At 33.1% G+C, this 21,783-nt stretch overlaps 1 protein-coding gene across 1 annotated transcript in view; it reads left to right on the plus strand.

The window, feature by feature from the left end:
* LOC142323145 (laminin subunit beta-1-like) overlaps positions 1-21,783 on the plus strand; it is a 147,690-nt gene that overhangs the window by 16,420 nt on the left and 109,487 nt on the right. The window contains exons 5-8 of the mRNA XM_075362411.1: positions 11,260-11,449; positions 13,177-13,320; positions 19,749-19,980; positions 20,195-20,358. Coding sequence (XP_075218526.1) covers positions 11,260-11,449; positions 13,177-13,320; positions 19,749-19,980; positions 20,195-20,358 — 730 coding nt within the window. The remainder of the gene's footprint in view (positions 1-11,259; positions 11,450-13,176; positions 13,321-19,748; positions 19,981-20,194; positions 20,359-21,783) is intronic.

A 21,783-nucleotide genomic window follows, 5' to 3' on the forward strand; every position in this document is an offset into this window, starting at 1 on the left:
GCTGCTTAATTCATTTATTTAGCTGTAAAAGGTTGATTAATGGAAACAGATTTAATGTTTTAAAGAAAGTTAGTGCTTTACTTGAACATATTCATTCAGTGTATATTTTCATTGGCTGTTGTCAGCATTGCTCTGGTAAACAAATTTTACTGCAGAAATGAAGTTGAGAAGTTGTTAATTTATGCTAGTAAAGCTTGTCCTACTCTTTTATGTTAGTACTTACAATAGCATGATGATTGAATTGTAGTTTAACATTGTCCGCTTGAATCATTGGAACGCTACAGATATTAATTTTATTTTTAAGTATTCTAGCAAAACCAATTACAGTAGCAACATTCATTTATAAAAGTAAATCTGTAGCACAATAAAACTGTATCTTTTTACTAAAAAAATTTCCTTAAAGGCACATCTCAATCATCTGTACCATCAGTAGCATGATTGGTGGTGCTGTTTCAATTTAGTAAAGTTAATGGTATTATTGGTTTGCTTGGCATTTCACCTGCCACCACCCCATTTGGTCACCCTAAAGCATAAGACCAAATGTCTGTACCTCAAACGGCTACTGAGCCTCGAAACAGTTTAGCGACCAGTGTCCTAAATAGCTCCTAGAGCTTACCTAACAGCGTGAGCAGACTAAGCACGGTGCCATACACCACCGGCTTACATGTCCTAACTGCCCACTTTTCATATATTTACTAAAATGGGTAGGCGCACCCTGTCAACTATTAAAAAATATATATGACATCCATAAATTAAAATTTACTTTGTCAAGACAGCAATTCGCTGCCACGCGTAGGTCGCTGAATTCCAGCAAGTACCTGTCCACCATATTAAAGTGCTTGGAGCTCTAATTGGCTGGTGGTCAGCCATATATCTCAAGGTTAGCTTCCCACAGCAGTGCAAGTCTTTCCCTTAAGTAAACTACTGATGTTGGTTGAACATAGTAACCACATCAAGGAACTCCCATACGGTCTGACAATGCGGCTCTCGCGACTTGTGAATGGCCAATTTTTTCTGTGGCCTCTAAGTTTCAGGGTGACCCGGTCTCTTGCCCCCCCAAGAGCAGGGCAGTCTAACATCAGATGTTCATTTGACTGGACCTCCCTGCAGCTGTCAACCGAAACAGATACTGGTTCAAATTAACATTGTTGGTGAGCACCTGGGCACCCGTTGCCCTTAAAAACAAACTCGAGGCATACCATCCCCCCAGCTCCTGTATAAACTTGTACAGGGATCTTCCCTTAGTCGTGGTGTCCCATTCCGCAGGCAGGAGATGGGCAACTGAATAAAATTTTGATCCAGTGCATTGTGATCACCGTTCTGTTCTGCTACTGGCCTGGCCCAAAACTGCATCCCAAATACCTCGGCCTCTTCACAATCTCCACATGGCTGCCCGAATTTTCACCATTAAATCGATTGGTAGAGCCTTTCCCAATACAGTGGTAGCCTTGTAGGAGGTTGTTTTAAAAACACCAGTGCACGCAATTAAGGCTTTGCACTGGGCGCCCATTAAATTTTGAAGAAGTGCTCTATTCTTATTCAACCTATGCGCAGTGTAAGAGATCATACGTTCGAAGACACCTCGGTGCACCATGTATATTTGACGGCCAGACAACCCATACTCCTTTCGAGCAATCCTCTTAAGTTTGTGCATCACTGAGATGGCGTCCACTGCTACTTGCCTAATGTGGTTGCTATACAGCAACATCTCATCAAACAAAACACCTAGGTACTTATGTACTCTCACTCGGCTGATTACACAGCCTTTGTACTTAATGTGGGGGTTTCTACTATGATAATTTGTCTGCACCCTTGAGAAGCATGAACTTCATCTTGGGTACAGAAATCTTTAAAGTTTGAATGTCCATCCAGCCCTCCGCAGTCGACAAGGTCGAATGCACTCGACCTTCCAACTGCGGTCGTGAATTACAATGAACTAAAAGGAGACAGTCATCGGTGAAAGCCTGGGCCGTGACCCTTTCTGGGAATGTTAATCCCAGAAACCCGTCAAATACCAGGTTCCACAGCAGGAAACCAAGAATGGAACCCGGCAGGCTTCCCCTGGTGATGGATTTTTCCACAGCTAGGTGCACATCTTTAAACAGAACTGTATGATTAGACAACCAGTCACGTACTACGACCTGCAGGGATACCGGAACATTGTGACGTTCCAGCTCATAGAGGATAGAACTCCAACACAAAGAAGGAAATGCTGTCTCTTTGTCTATAAAAATTGCCAAAACATGTCTACAGTTGTCGCTTTCCACCTCAGCAAGAGCATTTAAGTTGCAATCCTCAGTGCCAACCCCTTTCGTGAACCATTACTGTTATAGAAAACAGTTCACTTCAATGCTTTCCCAGAGACGTTCCACCACGAGCCTTTAAGCAACTTGCCAATCACCGATAAGAGGCTGATGGGCCGATAACTGCCAACCTCACTAGGATCCTTTCCTGGTTTTAAGAGCACCCTCACCAAAGACACTTTCCAACAAGTCGGGAAGCAGCTCCAGCTAAGGCACCCCATGAACAGCCTGCCAAGCGGCTCTCTTATGACAGGCAGCAGATGGTAGAATATATCCGGGTCAAGTTGGTCAAGCCCCTGTGCCTTTTTCAGTGCCATTCGAGAAACCACCACTCGATCTATATCTATAGGATCTGCAGCCCATACGCCAGAATTTGGAAGGGTTATACGCCAGGTTATGGGAAGGGCGTAGCCCCCTGCCATAACGCTGACCTCTGCTTCACCTTCCAGAACATCTGGAAACAGTGTATCCATGAACGCCTTGTAAGTCGCCACAGATGTTAAAGTATGGTCACGACCACCAAACCCACATTGAACACTGGACAGCACATGCAATGGCTTTGGCCGGTGACATGATTTTGCGAGCTGCCAGGGGCTGCGCTTCAACTCGTGCATGGAGTTTTGCTACAACTTGAGTCTAACTTCCTTGATGGCATGACATACTCATTACAGGCGCGCCGGTAGATCCACAGATGCTCAGTGTGTGCACTGAGCATCATCAACAATAATCCCTGTTAGGGGGTGACGATGATATCTTCTCCTAGCGGACCTAACTCTTGTGTGCAGCACACTAAGGTCAGAGGACCACCACTTTTTCCTGGGTTTCTGCCTGCGTTTAACAGATGGCTCCTCTGAAGCAGTGGTCATGACTGCTCCAGGCACTCCCCAATTAGCAAACTGGCCACTATCTAAGGGTCCGTTCACTGACCGAGGTCGCCGTAGGATCCTATCACAGCCATTCTTGATGCCCTGGCCAAATTGTTCAGTCATCAATTCCACCTCCTCCCTGTACTCCATGCGCCATTCCAACCCCTGCAACATACGCCGCAGCCTGTGGTGATTCAGGCCCTTTACGTTATAGTGTCTCGAATCTGGATCTCTTAGACCACCTCCGTAAACAATCTCATAGGTTATGAGCCTGTGATCGCTCACACTGGCCTTGGGCCAGACAGTCCAACTACTTGTACTTCGCAGCAAGTCATCCGTCACCAAAGTTATGTCAATGTAACTTTCCCCCAGTTCGGAAGAGAAAGTTGGCGATTGTACTGCAACATTAATCAAGTAGAGGTTCCTGACTTCCACGAACTGTTTGAGACCTGCGTCTCTGGGGTCTGAGTGGTGAACCCTGGATGAAGCACAGGCATGGCAGCCACTGCGGCAAAGGAGACAGGCGTTTTAACCTTCTCCTCCACCCGTTTTATAGACTTGTGGAGTTCACCCAGTGCTTCACCTGTCACCGGCTTGAAGCCTCTGACTCCTTCCACAACCTGGTCTACCTTGCCAGGCAGTCGTGAAACAACCGAGTCCAAGGCAAGGTTGGCACCTTAGAGCCCCTCACATTTTAATTTCAGACCCAAGACCAACAATGCACATTGACTCAAATAGGAGTCAACAAGCTGCCGAATCTCCAAGGTCTCGACTCCTTTTTTGGGGAAATTTTGGTCCACTCCGACTGCATCTCCTTGATCTGCCCTAAACCTTTGTAACTGGAGTTCACCTGCTTCTCAGCAGGCTTGTGTCCCGCCTAGGGCCGATCACTGCACCGCCATCGGCCACTTCCCTTGACTTTGTGGGGAGCCGCTCTTCGAGCTTAGCTCACCCCTCCTTATCGCGCACTCGTGTGGTTCCGGTCACATGGCTACATAATGTGATTAGTGACACTGAACTAGGTTTTACAAATTGCATAATCTGATTAGATTATATGTGATCTCTCATTATTTAAAAGTGAAAAGAAAAATGGAGGTGGTGTTTTAGTTGCTTTAAAAAATCATTTCAGTGCAAGCTTATTCCACTTGTTGATAATTCTTTTGAATGTGTATCGATCAGTATATCATTTAATGTAATGTAATTCTATTCAGAGTCTATATCCCACCAGTTGTAACTTGTGATTACTTAAGTGGTTTTATCAGTTACATTACTCAGTCTGTTTTGCAACATTTAAATAGTTCTGCCTGTTGTCTTCTGGTCTTCTAGTGTCTCTTGTTCAGTTTGATTCTTCATGGAGATTTTAATGTACCCATTTATACTTGGATAATTGATAATGCAACTTAGACTGCTTTCAGTTTTCATTTGGATGCAAAAATACAAAATATTGCCTTCACTTTAACAAATTTTTGTTATAATTGTTAATATAACATAATATTTTTAACCTTTAGCTAAGGAATCTAGAAGTATCTACACTTGTTATGATTTGTCTTCAACAGAAATAGATTTTAAGTATAATAATTGTCTCGGTGATAATAACTCTAACAAATGATGATCAGCGGTTTCTAGTTTTAATGATAAGTTTGGTGTCGGTTCAAATAATATTCATCCAATATTTATAAAAAAAATTTTCTTTTTTGTTCTATTTTTTAATTGAATTACAGTAGACCCCCACTACAACGACTGAATGGGGTCTGCAAAACCGGTCGTAAATCAAAAGTTCACCTAACTCTATATAACATAGTCATAATGAAGTTATACAACTTATAATTAAGATTATACAAGTCTTTTAAACTATTTTTTATTACTTTTCAAAAAAAAAACGAAAAAAAAACAGAATATAATAAGTTAAGTAAGATTTAATTTTTTACACTTAACCAATTTAACAAAATTTAAAAAAAATACAAAAACTGGAATACAGTACCATACGTACTTATGTATCAGTATTATAAGTATGTATAAAGAGTATGAATATTAAAAATTTAAAGCAGTCTTTTTAAACAGTTCTTACCAACTTTGTTTATAAAATTAAATATAAAACATACCTACTTTATCTTTTTGTCACGATGATGAGGGTTAAGGATCTGTTTTTTGATAGCTCACTTCTTGTACATCCTTTCTTGCTGTTTTGAGGAAATAATGAATTGGCTTCTGAACTTTTCCACCATTGATCTATAAATTTCTTGGTAGCATGCAATTTCATGCTGTATGTCTGCAATTACTGCCATACAACGTTCAAAATTTGATCATCTGATTCAAAATTATTTAAGTTCTTCGGAAAGTCTTTCGTCCTTTATTTTTTTTGGTCAACTGTGAGTTCTGATTCGCTTACTTCATCGAACTCTTCTTCCATTTGCTGACTATCTTGTTGAACATTTGCAATAAGCTCTTCATTGGAAAGATCCTCTTCAGCTTTCAACAACTTGGTAACGTCTTCATTACAAACTTCCAGGTTGAGTTTATTGGCTATCTTTACAATTTCTGTCATTGCACTCAACACAGGGATTTCGCTAATTTCCTTGTCTTTATGATAATGAGGACAAATCTTTTTCCATCCATTCTGAATGGTTTTTTCAGAAACTACCATCCGTGCATTGTTAATAAGTTTTACAGCTTGCAGTATGTTGAATTTTTTCTAGTATTTATAATAGTTGGTCCACCTTTCTTATCAACGGCTTTGAATAATTGTTGAAAATTATCATGCAAGTAATACGCTTTAAAACATGCAATGACAGATTGATCCATGGGTTGGAATCGTGATGATATATTTGGTGGCATAAAAATTACTTTTACATTTGAATTTTTATCTTGTAGGCCTGCTGCAGTGTGGTTTTTGATATTATCAATTAATAAAACTACATTAAATGGCAATTTTTTGTTGATACAGTACTTCTTCACTTGCGGGATGAAATGTTTATCAAGTCAGTCTTCAGATATTGAAGCAGTTATCCACTCTTTGACACTTGACTGCCGTATAACTGGAAGAGTATTTTTATCAATATTTTTAAACGCTCTTGGATTCTCAGATCGCTAAATAACTAAAGATTTCATCTTAAAATCACCCTGAGCATTAGTTCCCACAAGAATAGATACTCAATCTTTAGCAGCTTTAAAACTGGGTATACTTTTTTCTTTCCTAGCAATGTAAGTTCATGGTGGCATTATTTTCCAGAACAATCCTGTTTCATCAACATTGACAGAAGATGACTTGAGTATTCTCCTTCTTCAATAATTTGATGCAGTGAATCAGGAAACTGTGTGACAGCTACAGTATTTGCGCTTGTAGTTTTGCCTTGCACTTTTATGTTATACATGCCAGCTCTTTGTCTGAAACAATTAAACCATCCCTTACTATCACTAAAAGTTGCGTCTGTTTTGCCTCTTTGTTCTTTCAGACATTCAAAAATTGAAACAGTTTTAGCTGATATCATTGCCTAGCTTAGTGGCATACTTAAAGAATGAGTTTGTCAGTTAATCTACTTTATTAGTATCATTTCATTTTCTGAAATTAAACTTTCCCTTTTTCTTAATTTGCAAGACAACATAGGAATGGCATTAGTAATCTCAGTAATGTATTTTTCTGTATTTTTAATTGTAGTGCTAATGGTAGAATCAGACAATCAAAAATTTTCTATCATTTCATTGAGATTTGAACCCTAACCATGAAGTTATAAAATTTTTTGTTTAGTTTCTAATGTTATTGCCTTCCTTTCAATTTTAAGTGGTACGCGCACATCTGGGTTTCTTTTTTGTTTATCAGACATTTTTAAGCAAATACAGAATGTCACAGTATTGACGTCTAGAAACGAATACAATACAGTAATTAAGACTAGAAACACTGTAAACAGGAAACAAGAACAGACATACACATGTGACAAATATCCACTAACATACTGCCGCTAAGTCAAAGGGAGTGATCTCCAAGCTACACAAAGAAATGGGCTATAGGACTGTTACGTGGTCCTACAGCCCACATACAATTGTCAGGATATGCGGCGCCTTAAGAGTGGTGGGGATAGGGGAGGTTGAACACAACCTTGAGATGTATGTCATAGTATGTACAGTAGCTATAAAAGTTAACACCACATGAATTCAGCAAAACGACCGAGTTCCTTTGCCTTTGCTTCTCTTTAGTGCAGTACTGTACACAACTGTAGGCCACTCATGTGGTAGGTGATTATAGTGAGCCATTGTAAACACAGCCATCATAAATTGGGGGTCTACTGTATTTAATTTATCTCTCTCAACTGGAACATTCCCTGAATGTTGGAAAGTTACATTTATAATTCCAATACATAAAAAAAGGTGGTGTCTGACATTAATAACTACCATCCCATTAATAAATGCAATGTTGTTGCTAAATTAATTGATCACCCTTGTTTGCAATAAAATTACATCATATATATCGAAATTCATTGTACCATAATAGCATGGATTTCTTGCAGGGAATTCTAGTTGAATGAATCTAAGCATATATACTAAAGATATTGTTGAGTCAGTTACCAATGGTTATAATTTAGTCAATTTATACTGACTTTAGATGTACCTTTGATATGGTTAATATTGATTTGCTTGTAAGAAAGTATACATGATATACTGAAAGTATATCAGTATACATGATAATTTACTTAACTTCTTTGCTTCTTTTGTTAATAGAATACAATTTGTTAAAATAAATAATTTTATTTCTGATCCAGTAAGAGTTACTTGAGGTGTTGGTCAGGATACACACCTTGGTCCACCCTTTTTCATTAATTATAAAATGATTATTGTCAAGCATTAGAACATTCTAAATGTTTTATTATTTGCCAGTGACATGTAAAATTATAAGCGGCTTGCTAATATCATTAATACTTGTTACAAATTGATTTAAATTCCTTAGTTGAATAGTATATAGAAAATAGACTTTTATTGAACTGTAATATATCCTTTCAAATATCTTTTGGTAGCAATACTTCACATTTTAGTTGTAATTTTGATATTAATATTGTTTCATGTGTTTTAAATATCAAGGATTTAGGTGTTATTTTAGACTGAAAAGTCATCTTTTGAAATTCACATGCAATTTACTGTATCAAAAGCTACAAAAAAAATTAACTTTATCAAAAAGTTCTCCAAACATATTTAAAATATGTTCATATTTAAAATATCCCATTCATACAGAGTATGAATGGGATAAACAAAAGAAAATTAAAATCTCCTAAATGTTTTAAAATTTTAAATATGTTTGGAGAACTTTTTGATAAAGTTAATTTTTTTTGTAGCTTTTGATACAGTAAATTTCATGTGAATTTAAAAAGATGATTTTTCAGTCTAAAATAACACCTAAATCCTTGATATTTAAAACACATGAAACAATATTAATATCAAAATTACAATTACTCTGTATGTTCTGTAATGTGGCATCCACACACTGCAATCCAAAAACAACTACTTAAAAATAAACTTTGCTATTCGTTTTTGTGTTACTCTGCATTTAGAATTGTTCTCTGATGCATTATTCTGATCATGATTTTACAAACATCTGTAATTTATTAAAAATACCTAGTATTGAAACTGCTATGGAAAGAGTTGATCTTTACCCATACTATTTACTTATAAATTGTTATAATGTAAGCTTTTGGTCCCTGTTTGGGTGCCAGTTTGTAAGCTTCTATACTACATCAAATTTAGATCTTTTACAAAAATAAAAATTTAATTTTTAAAAAAATTTGTAAAGAATAAAAAAAAATGAACCTACTAATGTTGGGATTTACGAAACAATGTACTAAGACTATGCTGCTTGATAAGTTTACATCCTAAGATTGCTCTCTCGAGTTTTACAAAAAACCAGTTACAGTAACTCAACACATAAAAATTATTAACAGCAATGAATAAATTACACATTATTTATTCATTATGAAACAAACTATTTATATATATATATATATATATATATATAAAATAAAAATAACAAAAACACAATTTGACTTAGAACACCCATTATTAGTCTACTTGAAATTCATAGTACCCTTATTATTTATCTACTTGAACATATCAGAATTTCACAACTCATTTTATTAATGCTTACACTAATACGGAATTGGCCAATCCAAAATTAATTCTAGTTATAATTTTTAATGTAATTTATCATTATAACAAGTAACATTTTTAATAGTTTTTTATGAAATAGTCAATGGATTAGTAATTTTGTAATGGATCCATGAAGTATTTACTTTCAAAAAATGTTTTGCAATATGATTGATTGTTACCTAACATTATTTATTTTATTGTTAAAATTTAATTGTATCAATGGGATTTTTTCCATATATTTAGAAATAAATAATAAATAAATAATCATAAAAGGAAATATTGTAGCCATACTACCAGGTAAGCAACTTAAAACCGAACCAAGGCAGCTCAAACTGCAGTTATTTGAGTATCATCGTTAATGCTGCTACTACTAGTGCCACTATTGTTTGTCTGTATTATTACTTTCATTTATTGTTGTCAGTTGTAAACTGTTTGTGCTTTTATGCAGTGTAGTTTTGTTCTTTTCAGTTGTGTTTTTCTAAAATGCCTTATTCAGTTGAGGAAAAAGTTGCTTTAGTGTAAGCTTATGTGTTTTGGATTGTTTCAAGAATGCATCAAACATTTATGGAAAATTTTTGAATATTAGTATCCCAGCAAAGCGTACCATATAAAATTTGGTTAAAAAGTAGAGTACAATGGGGTTGGTTTCAAAAGAAAAATGAAATAGATTTTCTGTTAGGACTCCAGAAGTCGTAGCTGATATTTGAAAAAGAATTTCTGCCATTCCAAAAAAATTTATGTGTAAGTTATCACAGTGGTATTTTTATACCAGTGTACACAATGTTTTATGAATTCTATTCTCAGTTAACAGATTTTGAAAAAACGTATGGCTTCTTCCAAGACATAATAACATGTCACGCACTGAAAAGTCACTGGGATGGCTTCATGCAGATTTTACAGAACAAACTGTCAGCAGAGAACAGCGGCCTCTTTGTTTCCCAGATTTGATTATTTTTATTTTTTCCTTTGTGACCATTTGAAGGATAGAGTTTATGATCAAAATTCCTCTTTTTCCCAAAAATCGAAAAAGCTGTCTTTATTTATTGTATATTTTTTTAACTAAATTTTTTTTATGTCTTTCTAGGCGTAGTAATAGTGCAAGTGACCCAAAAAAAATACTTTAGGAGCAATATAGGTGACGGGTAGTAGATCAGATTTTAAAAATAATTATTTTTTGAATTGTTTAAAACTTTTTGGTTTATTTTCATGTATAATTATTTTTTCACTATCTAAAAATAAATAACCAGTGCCAGGAAAGTATTACAACTTTTTTGTCAGCTTTTTTAAAATTTAATGTTCTTTTTTTTGAAAAAAGTTCAAAGCTAAATGGTTGTTAATAAAAATAAATTCACTAGTAATTAAGAGTTATAAACTGGCAATAACCTCATCAGTTAGTATTAAAGATTTCAAATGATGCTGATAACTAAAATTAATACCCCTTTATAATGTTGGTTAATATCCTAACATGTTGTCTACTACATGCTGTTGATACTTAGCACATAACACCATATTAAACACAGGTGCTTAATTTTAAAATATCAGTCATTTTAATATTATTAATGACTGAAACTTTACTTCTAAAATACTTGTGGAACAATAATTTCTGACTACTGATCTTTTTTTTATGATTTTACAGTTATGGCAGAACTGTCTTGCTGTAGTTTTTCATTTCATTATTTATTATTGAATAGTTATAAAAGCCACAGATATCATTTATCTGGTTTATGAGATTATAAGTAATCTATTTAATAAGAATGGGTTTTGTAAATTAAATAATTGATGATTTTTTATTATGTAATGGTTGTTGGAACAAGTTTATGCCGTATATAAAAAGTTATATATTGAATTTCTTTCATTTATTCTGATGGAATAAATATATTTTACTTTTATGAAATTACAACTTTTATTATTTTTGTCTTTAGTTGTCTTAATTTATGTACAATTGAAATTTTTGTTTATAGATAGTGTTAATTCCTCGGGTTGAAAATTTACCATTCTTCCAGACCACGCCACAAAATATAAATAGATTAAAGGAATATGAACATTATCGTTGTAGAGATCAGTTTTTAAATGTTGTTAAAGGGGAAATCCCTGATGTTTGTAAAAAATATGATTATAGTATTGGATTTTATGTTTTTGGTGGTGCGTTCTGTAAGTATATGAAATTTCTATTTAATCTATTTTTTATTATTCTATCAAGTTATATTTGTATGTACCTTTATTTGGAATCATGGCTATTCTACATTACCCTTTTGTGTAGGGCAGAAGCACTTGATGAGAAGCATATTTAACAGCTGATAAAATAAAAATATCACTTCTAAAATTCATATGATGGTTGGTCATTCATTAAAAATAATATATATAATTTACTGTCATTTGAGTAAATTTTTTTAAATAAATTATTATATTTTACTTATTTTATTGCCCTTGTAAACTCTTTTCTCTTAAATAACCCATCAAAATAATTGAAATTAACTTCCCAAATGAATATAATGATTAAATCACACATCTGACAAATTGTTAGATTTTTTATGTTGAACAGTTATTAATTTTTTTTTTAATTATCTTTAAAAGTATTCTATATTTATTTTTGAAATTTGAAAAATATTTTCATGAAATGAATATATTGACCTTAAAATTTCATAATTCCATTTACCAGAAAAAAATTCTCCAAAGTTTCAGAATAAGTATTATTTTTGTTCTCTAAGTTTTCTAATTCATTTTCTTAAAGTTTCACATGGATACTTTGAATATCAGAATGGCTGTAGACTATTTATCATTAAATTATATCAATCCATTACTAAGTAATAGTGATGTCAAACACATAAAAAATATTTTCAAGTTGTTGAGATTAGAATTTTTAGCTTAAGAAATCTTCTACTGATGTCTGGTAGAAACTTACTGCAGTACCACCAACAAGACTTCTGCTGAACAGGAGAAAAAGAATCATTGAATTTGCGTATTTATTCATGAATAAGAGTTGAGTATAGACCAAAAAAATATAGGTCAAATTGAATTTTACTCTTTTTTTCTAGTCTAAAAGAAAAAGTGTTTTATTTTTACTTTAGTATTGCACTGATTTAATTCATTAGTGAAAGAGGTGATTTCTTTTTCTTTTCTTTCTAATTCACATGATTCACTTTTTTTTTTAATTACTAATATTAATGAAATTGATTTACTAATATCTGGAGAAATTTCCATAATTATGTTCAAAAAATATAACTGAGTTGTACTGTTACCATGATCGTGTAATCCATTGTTCAAGTGATTTTTTAGGAACAGGTTCATTAAATCTTGTTTTGAGATTAAATTTTTTGTGTTGTATGATCAGGATGGACCCAAACAGAATAAACAAATCTTTGATAAGTTGTGAAGCATGAAAAGCAACAAATTACCTGAAACAGATTAAAGAAATTACCAGTAACAGGTGGTACTCTTATGATAGAGATAATTTCTAAAGAATAGTTACTGAAACATTAACATTAAGTATTACACAGAAACAATATTAATGTTTCTGAAACATTATAAGAGTTCTTGTGGTAGAAAAAAGGACAGGAAGAAAATAGACAGATGCAAAAATGAAGCCATACTAAAAAAGATTAAAAATTCATGGAAGAAGAGAAAAGAAACTAGAAAGAAGTGATACTTGCATGAGTCTAAATTTGCATTTTTGTATAAAAAATCTGGTTTTGGCATCTGCTTCTTTTATTTTTGCTTAACATCCTTAAATTTCCAGGATGCTCTGCCCTGAGTAATTCTAGGTGTTGTGGATTGGAACTATCAGATTTTAAGGGAAGCAATTTACTGTTCCAGTTTTTTTTTTTAGTCATGTTATAGACAAATCATATTAATGATTAATAATTAACATTGTGTTTTAGCTTGTGACTGCGATCTGACTGGATCTGTAAGTACATTATGTAATTCACTTGGTGGTAAATGCCAGTGCAAACCTAATGTTGAAGGTCGACGTTGTGACCACTGCTCACCTGGCACATATGGATTTGGCCCAGAAGGATGCAAATGTAAGTTGTGCTTTAAGTTTTGGTAAATTAGTGCGGTAATAAATTTGTTAAGTTGTAATTCAGAATGAATTTTAGTTCTTATAGGTCGGATGAATTAAAAAAAAAGTTATAAGTTTAATGCTGTATTTTAAAATGTTAGAAATCCAGATCAGTTGGCATTTAATTATTAAAGATTTTATGCTGCTTTTTATTTGTTAAAAAATAAAAAAGTAAGATAAAAATTAATTGTTATAAAAGATTGGTGTGTAATTCCTTATGATCTTTTTTAAAGAAACCATTCATAAAGAATTTTATTAAGCTGTTTTAATTTAGGCTTTCAAATATTTTTTCTTCCCATGAGTGATTTAAACTTATGACTTCAAGTTTATTTTTTTAATATTTAACATGAAATAGAAAAACAACTATTATTATTGTTGTAGAAGAACAAATATTATTATTCTCTTAAAATTATTGCTTTTTACAGCCTCAGTCTTCCAAAATTTCTTCTCCATTTAGATGACATTTTCTCTTTTACTTTATATAGGACTAGATTGATGTCAATTTCAAGAGGATCAGGAGACCTGGCTTTATTGTTGGGGGCTCAGCTTGTAGGTTAAATTTTTTGTAACCCACTACAGGTAACTCAATTCACAGTCAGAATTGCCACCCGACTAAAATCCCAGTAAAGAAGTGGCTGCTCCATTGACCTTTAGAAAATGGATAATGGAGAAAGTAGACGATTAACTACAGTTCTACTGCCTTTGATCAGGGTTAGATTGAAAGATTAAGGTATATCTAATATAGATAATTATGACTTCTGTAATAAAATATAGTGTGTAAATAACTATTTTATGAAAAACTTCTATGAATAACAGTAGAAAAGAACATCTACATCCACAATAAGATCACTGAAACAAAGTATGGTGCAATTAAGTAAATGATTATTTGTAGGAGAGGGAGAAAAAAACCACTGTATTGTCATGAGATATTTTGTGATTGTATATTTTAATGACATATGTTTTGAAATCTTGTTATCAGATTGAATTTGCCATTGTTATCAGAGTCTACTGCATAACACTTAGATGTATATTATAACATAATTTCCTAATTCCACTGATGTTTTTCAAAAACACCCTGTTTCATTATTGTTATGTTTATCGTAATGGTAAAATCTAGAAAGATAATGATTTGTACTCGATTTGTAATTAAGGGAAATTATATAACTATATATTTAAAATCTCTCTCTGTTAAAGTAATAAATGTTGGTAAAATTAATTGCTGCAACTAGGAAATTTAAAGCATTTTGTGATGCCTTATTTTAAATTAAAATAATGGTTTTAAAAAATACATCCAAATCCTCCTTTCATTCCCTCTCTCTTGCTCTTTGCAGCTATCTTTAAAAAAATTTGTTAAAACTGAACTCCATTCCCAAAATTATAAATTTTTTAAATGCTTTATTTATTCTTATAATATATTTTTTCTAAATTTCAGTAGCTAAAAAATAGGAAATAAAACTGAAAAATAATGAAATCTATCTTATCTTATTAACAACAACCCACAAAACACATTTGCTTATTATATTTTCAATAAATTTAGTTAAGTTTTTAGTCACTAACGAACAATCTGCTTGTTTTGAAAATTATCTTATATCAATTTTTACTAACTTAAGATTCATCTATATCTTTGTTACCTGAACTGAACTTTCCATTTCACATTTCAGTATTCAATTGTCTTCAGCATTACCCATCATTTGACATTTATGCTTTAAAATTCTTTAATGGTTAACTTTGCAGGTATTTATCCTATTCATTTTTAATCCTCATTTTATTGAAATCAGGTCTTCTAATTTTACTTGTTCTGATTAAATGATGATTATTATTCATAATGCAATTAACATACATCTCGTTTAGATACATTTAAGAGTTAATTTATTTATTTGAACTTTCAGGTTCAAAAAATTATTTTATAAAAATAAATAAATAATTTTTTAAAATTATTTTATTAAAAATTATATGTTAAGTTTTTTAGACATGGCACAGTATATAATATTATTTATATATAAATGAGTGAAATAAAACCTTACCAACAATTCGTCTGCAGTCTCTTTTCTAGTACTTTTGGTCATTCGACCATCCTCAGGAAAAGGTATTTTTCAATTTACGTCATTAAAATTAAATTATGTAAAAAGTAAATTTATAAAATGTTAAAATACAACAACTGACCATCATAGTATAAAGTTAGTCATGTCTGTTATGTAAGAATGTCAGTTGTTATAAATATTAGTGGTTGGAGGGAGACAGTTAAGGCATCCTCATAATTATTAATTATTTGTTTAAATAAAATATTGTCCTCGAAACTGGTCTATTCATTGATTATAATAGTATATATTGAATTTTTCGAGGATACTGGTTTTATAAAAGTCATTTGAAATTTGTAATATTTTTATAAAATTATTGAGATTGTAGTTGTGTTTATTTTGCAGTATGTGTCTTAGCATAGTTTGATTTATCCAAGTATCCTTTCTTTTGTGCTCTTTGGCTCTAATAGGAAAAGAATTATTGTTGGTGGTGTGTTTTCTTTAGATTATAGGTTTTATATATTTTATCAAAATATTTATAAAATGGGTTAAATTCAATTTTTATATAAGATTTTTTAAAGTCATGTAATAATTTTATTTTGTCTTTTATATATATTTTATTTTTAATTTTTAAAGTATAACTTATCGATCAGTTTTTCATTGTAACCATTTAATACTCCTATATTCTTTATAATATTTATTTTGGAATTTAGTTTTAAATTGTTGTGTCTGAGATATTTAATAGCTCTTTAGATTTTTTTTTTTTAAACTCCCCCAAGATGACCAGCCCACGCTAAAAAGCTTAACACAGTCACCTCAGGGTTTCATGGCAGCGCAGTCTGCCCTCCCTAGCTCGTTCGAACTCGGACATCCCATCGGGGTTTCCCGTGCCTCCTCGAAAACATACTAATCACCTCATCCGGTGATCAGAATTTTTCTCCGCAGACGAGCACCCTTCCAGTCCCTATTGTACCTGATCAAGACACACATTTCGTTTGGCCTTCATAGTTACGCGTCCCCCCATGCACACCTCGAGGGTCCCCCATGCCATCATCGGGGAGCTCTGACCCACCCACTCTTGTGCGTGAGTAGGCCCGAACACCCTAGGCATAGAGGCTGCCTCCCTGGCTCCTACACGCATGAAGATGGACTTGTACCTGTCCTCAATCCCCCACGCATTCCCATGACCCCTTGTTGCGCCATGTCTCCCTCGTCGTCAGCGGTAGAGCACCGCACACGATATCCCCCCATTCTATGTCCATCGGTATATCCGGCAGCATAATCCAACAACAACATGAGCAAAGACACATAATACGATCATAAATTCCTAACCTAGCAAATTACATTAACAACTACAAAAATAAAACACATTTCGACGCCTCTTTTGACATCGAGGGCCGTGTGCACGTCAAGGGGGTTCCTCCTACCTCTTCACTGTTAGTATGAGACGAGCCACTCTCTCTACCTCCCCCTCCATCCATTCTCACTCTGGAGCATGTGTCTGACAACACATGCGTGGCCTTATCTGGTTTTAAGGCCACCGGAATCTGACATCTCTTGTTCTCCCACCTGACACAGTCAAACCAGGTGTGTTCGGCTGTGTCAGCTATCGCACAGTACCTGCAACCCGCCGTTCTCCTCCTCTTGAAGCGATGCAGATAGCTATCAAAGTTCCCATGGTCCAAAAGTAGTTGAGTGAGGCAGTATCCAACTTCACCATGCTTACGTCCCACCCAAGCACTCACGTCCAGAATCAGACGCATAGTCCACTGTCCTACCTGGCTCGCCTCCCACCATTGCTGCCAGATGGCCATGATCTGTTCCCTTGCATTCTCTTTGTTTACACCTTCAAACCGCAAGCATCGTTCCTCAACCAATAGGTCTATTGGCGGCGTTCCCGCAATGACGCAGATCGCGTCATAGGAGACCGTCCCGTAGGCACATGTCACCCGCAGAAGCAGCCTCCTATGAGTGGCCTCCAGCTTCCTCCTGTACTTCTGAACCGCCACTGCCCTTTTCTATGCAGGGGCCGCATACAATAGGACTGCTGTCACGGTTGCAGCTATGACTCGTCGACGTTTCTCTCGTGGCCATACTGTGTTCGCCATCAGCCTCGAGATAGCCCTCAGCTGTTGTTCTGCTTTCTTTATTGCTTCCTCTACATGAGGTCCAAATGAACAACGCTTGTCTTTAGATTAGAGAATTAAAAGCTGCCAATTTTTGACTCCATGGATGAGAAGAATTAGCTTGTATTATAGTGTTATGTTTTGTTGGTTTTCTATATATATTGATTTCTAAAGTATTAAAACTTTTTTCAATGATCATATCTAAATAATCAATACTATTATTGTTAATTTCATGATTTATTGTGAAATTGATGTGATTTATTGCATTAATTTTACTAAAAATTATATTTATGTCATTTGTCTGTATTTTGATTAAAAATAATTAAAATATCATCAATGTATCTTTTATATAAAAGGATTTGGAGATTTTAAAAAATGCTAGGTAAAAATGTATTTTCAAACTTATCCATGATGATATCTGCCATGATGGCTGATCTCATAATAAGTCCTTTTTCTTGCTGGTAGTATTTATTGTTGAATTTAAAGTAGTTACAATTAGAGCATAGTTTAAGTAAATTGGTTATTTCATTTATCCATTCAGTATGTTAATTTGATTTAGATAATCAGTTATATATAATGTTCATAACTTCTTTTATATCAATATTAGTGTTCATATCTTTTATGTCCAGGGTTATGAGTTAGTTGATGTGTTTATTTTAATTTTATCAATGATATTTATTAATTCATAACTATCTTTTAGGTTGTATTTATTATTTAAATTAATATTTTCCTTCACTTTTTTAGCTAGAAATTTGCTCAGTTGATATGTGGGTGAATTGATGAAATTTATGAGTAGACATATTGGAAAGCCTTCTTTATGTATTTTGGGTAAGACTTTGAAAATGCTCATGGAGGCATGAGGAGCATTGGTTAAGTTAAATTTTGGTTTATTATTGGTATCCCTAAAAATATATTTGCATTTATTAATTTTAGATGATATGTCTTTTTTAATTTTTGGGATAGGATCCTTTATTTCTTTAAAATTATTATCATTTAAGAAAACTGATTTGCTTTTTCAATATATACCTCATTGTGAATTATGACAGGAGTATTTGTTTTATCAAATTTTATTATGAAGGAGTTGTTGTTTTTAGTTTAGTTTTTATATTTTTATAAATATTAAAATTTTTATAATTACCAACAATAAAATAATATATTTTATAAACAATAACTAGCATACTAAAATAGCAAACTCCAAAAATATAAGTATCTTAGATAAAAAAGGAGTCTACATTCTGAAATCTGAAGACTGCCATTTAGAATATATAGGTATGACTCACTGTTATTTTTGTATTAGAGCCAAAGAGCACATTAACAAATAAAGGATACTTAGATAAATAAAATTATGCTAGACACATATTACAAAATAAACACAACTACAATCCCGACAATTTTATTAAAATATTAAATATTTCGAACGACTTTTATAAAACCATTATCCTCGAAAAATTCAATATATACTATTATAACAATAAGTTAATCAATGAACAGACCAGATTCGAGGATTATATTTTATTTAAACAAATAATTAATAATTATGAGGATGCCTAAACTGTCTCCCTCCAAGCACTGATATTTATAACAACTGCAACCTTCTTACATAACAGACATGACTAACCTTATACTATGACGACCAGTTGTTGTGATTTTAACATTTTATAAATTTACTTTTTACATAATTTAATTTTAATGATATAAATAGCAGAATAACTTTTCCTGAGGATGAGGATGGTCGAATGACCGAAAGTACTAGAAAAAAGAATGCAGACAATTGTTGGTAAGGTTGTATTTCATTTATATATATATATATACTCACTCTTGTTAAAAAATTATTTTTGAAAAAAAAAATTGATTATTTTTTCCTCAAAAGTATAAAATAGCATATTTTCAAATTTAGGTAATATCTTACCTTACCTATCCATTGATTCTGTATCTGTGACAGCTACACGGCTGACTTTGAACATTGTTTCCTGTGTTGTAGTGCAGTTATTGCAGTACAAAGCAAAGAGAAGGGATAAAATTTTGCACACAGTCATAAAATAGATATTAATTTTAAAAAACTGATAATGAAATGAGCCTCATTAATAATATATAGTTTGTCAAACGCATCGGACCACAACACTGACTGTTTCCTGTTGATTGAGCATTAGCAATTTTAAGACTGTTAATAGTTTTAAAATCGATTGTATTACTTTGCTGATAACGTATTAGAGTTTTATTTTAAATCCTCTTTTTTTTTATTTCAGCCTGTGATTGTAATTCAGTAGGAGCACTTGATAACTTCTGCGATGTAAATAGTGGTCAATGTAAATGTCATAATAACACATACGGACGAGAGTGTGATCAGTGTCAACCAGGTTCATGGAATTTTCCAAACTGCCAGAGATGTCAGTGTAATGGTCATGCTGATAATTGTCATTTGCATACTGGTGCGTGTGAAAACTGTGAGGCTGCTACTACAGGACATAATTGTGAAAGGTCAGTTTTTGGTTTTTAATTATTAAATTTATTTCACTATCTAATAAAGTATCAGTATGTTTTACTTACCTTAATTTTTTTATTTAGTGACTATTCTTTTTTTTGTCTTTTGTATGAAAAGTGTTAAATATTTTTAGTGTTGAGAAAATTATTTTTTAAATTTCCATATTCTGTTCTTTTTTGCATTGTTATTACATGTTTTGTTGGGTTTCAGGTGTATAGAAGGTTATTACGGTGATCCAAGATTAGGTAAAGATATACCATGTCGTCCGTGCCCATGCCCAGGGAGTGCAGAATCTGGCCACTCGTATGCTGAGCGTTGTTTACTTGATGCGGATACACAAGATGTTGTTTGTGAATGTGATGTGGGATATGCTGGTAATGTTTTAAATTAATTTTATTATTACAGTTTTTGTGTGATTGATGTAGCCAGCAAAATAATTTTATATACAAATGTGTGCTGCCTCGGTAACAGATAATTGTAGCATCGGTGAGGTTAGGCTGATGAATGTAGACATATGTGATATTTATTGTGTGCATTGAATGTGTCAGTTTTTTTCCAGTAAAGCAATAAGAAGATTCAGTGCAAAAAAAAAATAAAAGGTTTATATTTACCTAGAAAAGGCTTTCGATAACGTAGATTGGAATAAAATGTTCAGCATTTTAAAAAAATTAGGTTTCAAATACAGAGATAGAAGAACAATTGCTAACATGTACAGGAACCAAACAGCAACAATAACAATTGAAGAACATAAGAAAGAAGCCCTAATAAGAAAGGGAGTCCGACAAGGATGTTCCCTATCTCCGTTACTTTTTAATCTTTACATGGAACTAGCAGTTAATGATGTTAAAGAACAATTTAGATTCGGAGTAACAGTACAAGGTGAAAAGATAAAGATGCTACGATTTGCTGATGATATAGTAATTCTAGCCGAGAGTAAAAAGGATTTAGAAGAAACAATGAACGGCATAGATGAAGTCCTACGCAAGAACTATCGCATGAAAATAAACAAGAACAAAACAAAAGTAATGAAATGTAGTAGAAATAACAAAGATGGACCACTGAATGTGAAAATAGGAGGAGAAAAGATTATGGAGGTAGAAGAATTTTGTTATTTGGGAAGTAAAATTACTAAAGATGGACGAAGCAGGAGCGATATAAAATGCCGAATAGCACAAGCTAAACGAGCCTTCAGTAAGAAATATAATTTGTTTACATCAAAAATTAATTTAAATGTCAGGAAAAGATTTTTGAAAGTGTATGTTTGGAGTGTCGCTTTATATGGAAGTGAAACTTGGACAATCGGAGTATCTGAGAAGAAAAGATTAGAAGCTTTTGAAATGTGGTGCTATAGGAGAATGTTAGAAATCAGATGGGTGGATAAAGTGACAAATGAAGAGGTATTGCGGCAAATAGATGAAGAAAGAAGCATTTGGAAGAATATAGTTAAAAGAAGAGACAGACTTATAGGCCACATACTAAGGCATCCTGGAATAGTCGCTTTAATATTGGAAGGACAGGTAGAAGGGAAAAATTGTGTAGGCAGGCCACGTTTGGAGTATGTAAAACAAATTGTTGGGGATGTAGGATGTAGAGGGTATACTGAAATGAAACGACTAGCACTAGATAGGGAATCTTGGAGAGCTGCATCAAACCAGTCAAATGACTGAAGACAAAAAAAAAAAAAAAAAAAAAATTTACCTAGGACTGAGGACATATATTTTTAATTTAAATTAGTTATAGGTATTTACTAAATTATCTTGTCATATAGTGTTGTAATCATGAAAAATAATGAAGAAAAA

This window comes from Lycorma delicatula, chromosome 4, assembly GCF_047948215.1.
Source record: "Lycorma delicatula isolate Av1 chromosome 4, ASM4794821v1, whole genome shotgun sequence".
Classification (NCBI taxonomy): Eukaryota; Metazoa; Arthropoda; class Insecta; order Hemiptera; family Fulgoridae; genus Lycorma; species Lycorma delicatula.